General features: G+C 34.9%; 1 protein-coding gene across 1 annotated transcript in view; it reads right to left on the bottom strand.

Annotated features, from left to right (window-relative positions):
• The window catches only part of AP3S1 (adaptor related protein complex 3 subunit sigma 1), a 95,667-nt gene that overhangs the window by 27,090 nt on the left and 58,357 nt on the right, over nucleotides 1–10,220 (bottom strand). The window contains exon 4 of the mRNA XM_027874862.1: nucleotides 3,660–3,731. Coding sequence (XP_027730663.1) covers nucleotides 3,660–3,731 — 72 coding nt within the window. The remainder of the gene's footprint in view (nucleotides 1–3,659; nucleotides 3,732–10,220) is intronic.

The raw sequence follows: 10,220 nt of genomic DNA, 5'->3' as shown, positions 1-10,220 counted from the left end.
TAGAAGTACCTAGAGCATGTCTCTAACATAAAGTTCAAAGTCAAGAAGTAATCAGGAAGAATGAGCAACAAAAAAAGAATTCCAACATAAAGAGCCATTATGATGACAGGGACACTCAAAACATGAACCAAGAGAAAGAGAATGAATGACACCCAAACATCTAAAAGCAAAGCCACAAAGAAAAACATAGCTTCAGCACAAATTCAAGTAGAAATCATGAAGAAAAGAAGCAAGAGTTAAAATAAGGGATAAAAAATGTTTTTATAAGTGAAACAAGACCACTAGAGGGGAAAATATGGAAAACAAATGAGAGACATATTAGAAAGGGAATTAATACAAGAGGTACAAAACCTCACCCAAGTAACAAACTCCTTGAAAATCAGAATGGACCAAACAGGAGCTACTGACATCATGAAATAGAAATATTAAAATAAAGTCAAAAGACTGAAAAAAATAGAAGAAAATTTAAGGTATTTCATAGCAAAAATAAATGACTTCAAAAATAATTCAAGGAGAGAAAATTTAAGAATCACTGGACTACCTGCAAACCATGACTACAAAAAGATTTCAAGAACTCATGAAAAGAAAACTGCCCAAATCTCTTAGAACCAGAGAGCAAAGTAGAAATAAAAAAGATCTGCCAGTTACTTCCTGAAAGAAACCCCCAAATAAAAACTCCCAGGAAAACCAGAGCAAAATCCAGAGCGTTCAGGTCAAAGAAAACATACTATAAGCAGCCAGGAAAAATTTAAGAATCAAGACAATATAGTAGGGATCACGCATGATGTAGTAGCCATTACAATAAAGTGGTGGAGAACTTGGAATACAATATTCTAGAATGCAAAAGACAGCCAAGAATTACTTAGTCAGCAAAACTAAGTATAATCTACAGGCCAAAGGGGAAAAAAAATGGATCTTTGATGAACAGAGGACTTCCAAGCATTCTTGATGAGGGAGCTACATAGAAATTTAGAAATGCAAACACAGGAGTCAAAAGAAGCATAAAAACCATGAATAAACAATCATAAAGGACTCTGTATGAATTGTACTTGTATGAACCAATACAGGGTGAAGTGAGCAAAAAAGGCAATAATATTGTAATATCAAACAACTTCCAAAGTTGAACTCTGATCAACGTAATGACCAACCTTGATTCCAGAGGATAAATGATGAAACAAGCTATTTACCTCCTGATACAATAGTGAAAGACTAATAGAACGAGATGTGATATTTTTTTCCTGGCCAACAGGGAAATGCTTTGTCTGACTACACATGTTTATAATACAGATTTTGTTCTTTTGTTTTTCTTTCTCAGTTGGGCAGGGAGAAGGTGGGAGGGAGACAAGGCAGATTTTTGCCAATTGAAAAAAAATTTAATTAAAAAAAATAGGTGCCAAAATCTCCTAAACTCGATGCCAAATCATGCAAACCAAGCGAATGAAGGAAAAGGGTGAAATATTGCATATTAAATATTTCTCAAAGATGTGAAAATGTATAAGGTTTCTTTCATGTCAATGTTTAACGATTTTACTCTGTCCAAGTTAATTGGCATACCACTACAATATATGTAACACACATGTGTAAATATATACATATATACATACATATATGTGTACTTATATGTTCTTATATTTCATATTACTTACATATATTACATGTACACCACTTAAAATCTTCATGTGCGTATATATCTGTCTATACATAATTTTTCATAGACCATATATTCAGATATCAATATATACACATAGATACATAGGCTGCATGTTGTTTCACAAATGTATGTATGCATGTGAGTGTGTGTATGTGTGTGTGTGTGTGTGCGTGTGTGTGTGTGTGTGTGCCTGGTACACAGTAGACACTTAACATTTATTGACTATTGTTTACTGATTTAACTTCTCAGTGGTTTAGGCAGCTCTCTAAGACTAAGCTGCAGAGAAGATCACAACCTGCACTGATAGAATAAGTTTCCTCCTCTGAGAGTTCCTTAGACCAATGAAATCACAGATCTAGTCCCTATCTCTCTACATATATTTGCATATACATTTAAGTATAAATATATATGTATACACACATGTATGTATGTATGCCTACATATCCACATATTTTTTGAGGCTTAAAATATATAACCTTTTAAAAGTATGAAAAAGTTGAGGCAAATTCAGACCCTCTAAGAAGTATCTCAGTAACTATCTGTACCATATATAAAAACTGGAGATTAATTTCCTTATTAATCTTTTACTACCTAAGAACAAATGTAAGGGCTTTACTTTTATATAATATTTTAAAAGAACTGTCTTTTAAGTTGATGATAATGTTGTCTCATTTCTCATTTTCTGTAAAAATGTTTAGTCATTATAAGAACTAGTGATCTTCAAGAAATCATTTTTAAAATAGGTCTTTAAAAAAGGTTGATGATGGGCCAAAAGAAAGAATAAGCATAAATTCATTCTAAAGACTGATTCCTAAAAATAATGAGTCCGTTTATGTGCAAGAAAGTATAAAATCTGTTGAAATGGGAGGGGAAAGAATAGACTTCTAAGGAATATCAAGCTTCAGCCCTCTGCTCACTGTGAAGTTTTGTTATATAATAAAATCATTTTTTAAAAATCAAAAATCAATCTAGATTATCTGAAAAAAAAGTTTATTCTTAGATGACAGTCATAAACAAATGCAATAATGAATTTGTATTTCATTGTTTTAAAATATTTTATTTATTAGTTATATATTCAAAGATGCTTGAGGAATGATTAAAACAAAAATGTACTACAAATAATAATTTATACATAATAAACTTTTTATATCTCTGTTTTAAGCAATATCTTTCAAGGTAACTAATAACTCCTAAAACTAAAACACACACATACTTTTTTGGTTTTGGACTTCTGGTTTCATCAGTGTAAGGAACTCTTGATGTGTTAACTCATTCCAGTGTTATAGACTGGCAATTAGTTTATATGTATGGTGTTAGAGTGATGCCTGGGACACTGAGAGGTAGTTATTTGTCCAACATCACATAATTTCTATGTCTCAGAGGTAGGAATTGATTGACTTGACCTCAAGGCCAGCCCTGTATGTACATCATGCTGCCTCCCACATTAAGGCATTTAACAATCAAATTTACTTTTAATTGAGGACATTATTTAAAAGCACCACTTTCTTCCCATGGCAGTGACAATGTTCAAATGATAGGGCTATTGACTTTTACTGTTCAATAATGTTAGACACATTTGACAAGAATAAATCATTGCTGATCTAATCAAAGTAACAATGATTAATACAAAGTTACTACAATGCTTTGGTGGAGTCATAGCTATATTGAAGTGCTATGTAAATGTAACCTATTATATATAAGAAATGACAATTTCAGCTTCATAAATTTCTCACCCGAAATATTTTGTTTCCTGAGGAAGCTTTCTTCAGCAGGAAATTTTTCACTAGCAATGAAAATTTCCGATTCAGCAAGTTCATTAATGGATACACCTTTTTATCCTTTGCGCAAATTACTCAATATAATTGGTTGATGGATCACATGATTTCTGTTGACCACCAGGATAGGATTATTTACGAGGCCTATCTTTCTGCTGACAAAATTAGGATCAAATGTTTACTGTAAAAGATAGAGGTTGGTTCAAATGATACTGTAGAAGTTCAAACAGTACCTTGTCTACATGGAAAATTAAATCCAGTTCACAGACATTTTCAAAACACTTGTCTAGTGTTTCCACAAATACCTACAGAGAAAGAAAAAATGGTTAAGAGTTTAAGAACAGCAGTCAATCCATTCATTCTGTTAATGTTCTAAGTCTTAAATAAAATATAAAAGACAAAAATATTTAAGGTCCTAAAGAGTTAGAGGATATTTGTACATAATGATAAGAATTTGTCTATATGCAGTTCTGAATAGGAAATACACACATACATATACACAACTCAGTTTTTTATAATTTAGCAGCTCAGTGACAAAAATACAAAAGAAAATGGCACTCTACCAAATTTTACTTTCCATAAATCCAAATATCAAAGGAAACCTCTTCAGCATTAGCTGAAGTGAAATACATTTATGTCTCCTCTTATGATTTATATCAAGTTTTTATTATTTATAAAATTAAATATAAATGTATAACCCTGAAAAATCTTCAAACAATATGCAGTTAAGTGTTAATACATTAAAAATCCCCTGTTAGGGGATAATCTGCATCTATTAGAACCTATAAAACTCTGATTTCCCCTGTTATAAAACATATTTGCGAGCCTTTGCCTATCAATATACAACAAGGAGTTTAAAAACCAGAGCAGAGCACAACCACTTTCCATTAGATTGATTCCATTATTATCAAGCAAAAAGCTTTTATTAAGCATCTGCTATGTGCCATATACCAAAGCAAAACCGTCTCTGCTCTCAAGGAGCTTATCTTCCAGTGGGCAAGATAACTTGTACATCTATCAGTATATATAAGATATACACACACACACACACACACATATGTATATATATATATATCTTATATTTACTGTTGCCCTGAAGTCAATTTAACCTGTCTTCTTGAGTTGCCATATTTTCCAGACACTGTATTCAGGGCATTCAGGAAGCCTTGAACAAATCAAGGATGAAGCCCCACTGTAAGCTGACATTATTTGGTATTTGCACCTCTACATGGCCTCTCAGTGTGTCCTTGAGATTCAAACTAGCTACAAGACAGGTACCAGTCAGACTGCACCAAACCAATAAACTGTTTGCACAACTGAAACCCTTGTAGATAAGCAGACCATCATATCATCCTATCTTCCTAGTTTAGCAATTCACAAGGAAAAAAAATGCTGCTTTTGCCATCCTATTTACTCCTCCTACTTCCATCCTTTTTCTGCCTCCCTTTCTCTACCTTCCCCCTTCCTTGCAGCTCCTTCCTCCTCCTGTGCCACTCCCACTTGGGAAGAGATTGCCCTCAACACCTCCCATGAGACTGCCTCTTTTTGCAACTCATAAATACTTGTGTTTTAGTCTGTATTGTGAACTCCTTCATACTTGGTATAAAGAATTCCACATGTATGTTCATTTTACTTGCAATAAATCAAGCTATTATCCATATCTTTCATGATTTTTGGTTAACAATACAAAGTTGGTTCAAGGTAATCCTAGAGAAGAAGGCACTAAGAGCTGGGGTACTAGGAAAGGACTCATGAAGGTGACATTCTATCTAAGTCTTGAAGAAAAGCAAGGAACTCAAGAGGCAGAAGTGAGAAGGAAAAGCATTTTAAGTAGGAGCGCCAGCCAGTACAAAGAGAAGGGAAATGGGGTGTGGATTTAGTAATAAGGCACAGGGAGTGATGGAATGATAGATTATGATAAGAAAAAACAATTTCAGAGTTCCTGATTATGGAAGTGCAATGCTTATGTGTGATGGAAAGATGAAGAGTGTGACTATTCCTGTGTGTAGCTAAAGTGGATCAGAGAAGTGAGAGATTAGGGTAGTTAAGGGAACAACATGTACATTAAAGTACTCTAGTCTGAAGGCAAGAGTTGGGCTGGAGAGGGAGATTCTGGACTAGGGACAACTTAATGAGAACAAAAGATGAGTGTCCTGGAGATTGGTGGATAAGAGCCACCAGGATCTGGATTGGGTGCTAAATCTAGACCGAGCAAACCTCAAAAGAGAAGAGGCTGCCAAGAGATAATGGTACAGGAAGGAATCTGAAAGTGATAATCAGGAACAAGGAACATTCCAAGTCCTCCACCAGAATCAGTGAATTTAGGAGATATGAAAGAAAGTGCAACCAATACTGGAAAGAGCTGCCAGGGATGCAGTGTCACCAGGGAAGAGTCAGAAAATGCCAGAAAAATGAAGGAGCATGAGGTGACAGAAAATTTGTTAATGAAGGAATTGAAAGGGATCTCACAGAAGTCATCTAGTCCAAATCCCACCTGAAGAATGAATTCCATCTACAATGTTCCTGGCAATGGTCATTCCTGATAAGCGGAAACCCTTAAGGTATACTTCATAAATCTATGATCCCAGGGTCCAGTCTTCCCTTGAAGACCATCCATGATGAAGAACTCACTAGGTGAGGTAACCCATTCCATTTTTTAACAGCTCTAATCATTAAGAGCTGACCTTATGTTGAGCAAAAATCTGTGTTCTTCTAATTTCTTTTCTTTGGTATTATTCCTATCCTCTGAAGCAAAACCAAACAAGCTTAATCTCTCCATCATGAAGTAACCTTAAGGATAGTTATGCATCTCCCCCGAATTTTCTATTTCTCAGACTTGATATGATTAATAGTTCAAATGTTTCTAAATAGAAGCCACACTCAATTGTAATTCTGAGATTTCCTGCCACCTTGGAACATCCATGATTCTGCCCTCCCAATGGAATAAACCATTACAACAACTGTAGTTCTAATCATGCTAGTCACTGGCATATGCTATTTCTGATTTCCTAGGTTTACTGCTTTACTGCAAAATAGTTCAAACAAGTCATGGTAATAGGCCACACAGAAGATGAACAAATCCTGCAAAATTTCCCTCCAAAAAAGAATTCCATGACTTAGCATAAGAAATGATGATAGAAGCAAAAATTAAGGTGTTGGGGGAAGGAAAGGACAAGATGTTCATTCGGATCCATGAAGTACCAACTTGTGTGAACAAAAGTTCACGTGAATTCACAAGCAATCCAATTAAACTCACATAATTATTAAGCACCTATGATATAGAGGATTCCCAAGGTCAAAACTCAGAACCTACTTGTTAGCACTAGTCCAATTAATTTCCTCGTTCTTCCCTTGTCCTTTGTTGACCTTCCCCAACTTTGGGCTCTGCTTGACTACTCACTGTCTCCTTCTCCTTATCTGGGTCTGCCGTTCCCTTCTTTCATTAGAAACCCTAGATTCTACCTCCCAGACTCAATCGAGTGCCTAGTAGATATCTGCAAGACTGCTCTTCTTAACTCAAGTCCCAATCATAGCTTTTCCCTACCTATACTACTCACTGTTGCCTATGTCCCTACCTGAAAATGAGCGCCTAACACAAGACACAGAACTGAGTGTTTTTTGTTTGGTTTTTTTTTAAATAAGTCTTTCCCCAGGAAACATGAGCTCCCAAAACAGGAAAATTTCCTAAGTGCAAAGCAAAATTTTTTTCTAAATTTCCTTTTATTGAACAAAAGAAAGAGGAACAGGACTGTCAAGGAAAAGAATGAGAAAAATAATGGTGAGCAATGAGTAGCAAATTCCATCAGACTCACTGGGAATGTACCATTTATACAGTAAATATTCAAAAAAACTCTAAAAATATATTTTCAAAACCCAATATACTACATGTGGAACAAAAGCAAAAAATAAAAATATTAATTTGAAAGATATTTGAGGATGGATTATACAGGATTGGAGGCATACAAAGCACAAAAAATCTTGGCCTAGGAGTTCTGTCTTGGGAGGTAAGAGGTAGTACAGTGAATAGAGCACTGGGCCTAGAGTCAGGACAACAGAATTCAAAGCCAGCTTCAGACACTTACTAGCTACATGACCCTGGGTAGGTCACTTAACTTCTGTCTGCCTCAGTTTCCTCAACTATAAAATGGGGATAATACTAGCACCTAATTCCCAGAATTGTTATGATGATTAAATGAGATAATATTTGTAAAGCTCTTATCCCAGTGCCTGGCACATAGTAGGTGCTTAATAAATGTTTGTTTCTTAGTTGTTCTATTAGCCAGTTATATCACTTTGGCCAGTCACTTTGCCCTTCAGAGCCTTGGTTTCTTCATATATAAAATAAAGGGAATGTGTTAGATCTTTACCCTGCACATAGAAATATCTGTGAACTCAGATAGGGGAAGCGTCTAATTGAAATTTAGTATTTCCTTCAATTATTTAAAAGCATTCTTCTGAGAAGGGGTCCATAGACTTCACTATACACCAAAGGGGTCCACAGCACAAAGAAAGATAAGAGCTCCTGGCCTAGATGATGTCTGTAGTGCTGTCTGGCTCTAAATTCTGTGATTTACACTTGGACATGGCCTAGGGGAATTAAAAAGAAAAAACCACTATTGGAACCTTACCTAGTATAATGTATTTTCAGAGGACATACTACTTCAGAAAACAGATGATGAAGCCAGGCCCAGGAATGTCCCATTACCTTCACATGCCACAACTTGTTTACCTCTTCCCTCAATTGATGAGTATCTACTTTGTTTCAAGTTCTTTGCTATCACAGAAAGTGCTACTATAACTCCATGATCACCTTACTCCCAAATTGACTTCCTTCCACCTCCTTGCCAGTGACAGCCCCACCGTGGAGACACTTCTACCCTGAAGCCCATTCTCCTGATTTGCAACCCCCAGCCCCAACCACCATTTTATGAGGAGCCCCAGCCAAGATCACTTAAATACTGACTCAACTCCCTCTCTAAGACATCCTCTCCACTTCTTTTCCAGGAGCTTTGCCCCTACAGGGGTACCCAGCCTCATCCCCTCTACTTTCTAGTTCCCCTATATGCATTGTCTTCTCTACTAAAATTGAGGGTAGGATTACCTTGTTTGCTTTTATTTGTAAACCCCAGAATTCAACCTTGCTTGGCATTTAGTACATGTTCGATAAATGCTTGCTTTACCTACCTACCAATCTAAAAATATTTTGATATTGGGGATCTTTCTTTTCTGCCTCTAACATATCAAAAAGTGGAATCTCTGAGTTTAATCATATATACATTTTGGCTACTTTCTTTGCATACTTTCAAAAAGCTTTCCAGAATGACTGCAAATTTGTAACTTTAATAACAATGCATTAGTGTGCTCATCTTTCCCACAACCCCTCCAACACTGACTATTTCTATCCTTTGTCATTTTGGCCAATTTTTTTAGGTGTGACATGAAGTCTGAGGGTTGTTCTGACTTGTATTTCTCTTATTAGTAGTAATTTAGAATATTCTTTCATCTGGTTGTTAGGTTTCTGTAAGTTGTCTATATATCTTTGATAAAAGATGGTGCTGTAGTTATAAAGAGAAATAACTTGTTTCTGAAGATAAACATCTAAGGAAAAAACTAGAAGATCATATTGCCAAATATTTTATAACCTATTTAAGAAGGTTATATTTAAATAAGAAAATTACAGAAATAATAAATTTATAAAATAAAACATTTTAATCAACTACCATATTAAAAATATCACTGTAGCTACAAAAATAAAGCCAGAGTATACAAAAAAAAAAACCCTTAACAGAGTAAGGCAAATGCTAAGTGAAAACAGAACTCCTGCAAAAGACTTTTTATTAATTTGTTTTATATTTTGTCCAACGTTTAAGATGAGAAATATCAGTTCTAGCCTAAGCATAAAACAAATAACTCAAAGGTCAATAAAATGTGAGAAATAATCTAAAGGCCTTTAGGGTTTCAGTCAGGGCACATAAGTAAGGTTTTACTGCATTATTACACAATCAGAATTACCAAAAGGAATGAAAAGGAATCAATAATTCAAAAATGAGACTTTCTAGTCTATAAATAAGTGACATGGTAAATAGCACCCTCTAGTGTTTCATTTTTGAAATATCTTAAGTTATTTTTAATGCAAATGGGGAGTAATATTTTAAATTTGACCTCTACATTAATGATTTCCTAAACTCTGAAAGAGAAATATAAAGTTAGGCATCAATAGATTTCAGAAGAAATACTGTATTTATATTTAGATAGATTCCCCATCCACATCTACCCCCATCCTTTCTAGAGGTTGGGAGTTTCTTTCAGCTCTAAGTACTTATTATCTAGAGCTAAGAGGGGACTTAGAAATCACCTAATTCAACGCTCTCGTTTTACTAATGAGCAAATTGAGGCCCAGAGAAGTTGAGTGACTTACCCATGGTCACATAATTATTAAATAGCAAGGGTGAAATATGAATTCCGATCTTTTGATTCCAAATCTAGCCTTCTTTACATTGTACCACATAGTCTTTGAAGTGTAAAGGATAGTGAGAATCTTTTCTACTAAATGAGCAAACACAGTTAAAAATACTATCTGATGCAGAGGTTCTTAAATTTTGGGGGGAGTCATGAACTTCTAAGAAATGTTTTTAAGTGCCTAAGATATATATGATCACAAAAGAAAATGAACTATATTGAAATAAGTTACCAAAATACTTTTCAAAAATTCATAGACACCAGCTTAAGAACTTCTGACCTAATACTATTTTAAAAAAAAGGTAAAGAATACTGTTGATATGGCTGCCCCCCCC

Source organism: Vombatus ursinus, unplaced genomic scaffold (assembly GCF_900497805.2).
Source record: "Vombatus ursinus unplaced genomic scaffold, bare-nosed wombat genome assembly UNPS02014807.1, whole genome shotgun sequence".
Lineage (NCBI taxonomy): Eukaryota > Metazoa > Chordata > Mammalia > Diprotodontia > Vombatidae > Vombatus > Vombatus ursinus.
Note: the sequence above shows the minus strand (reverse complement) of the source record. Positions and strands in the feature narration are given on the sequence as shown.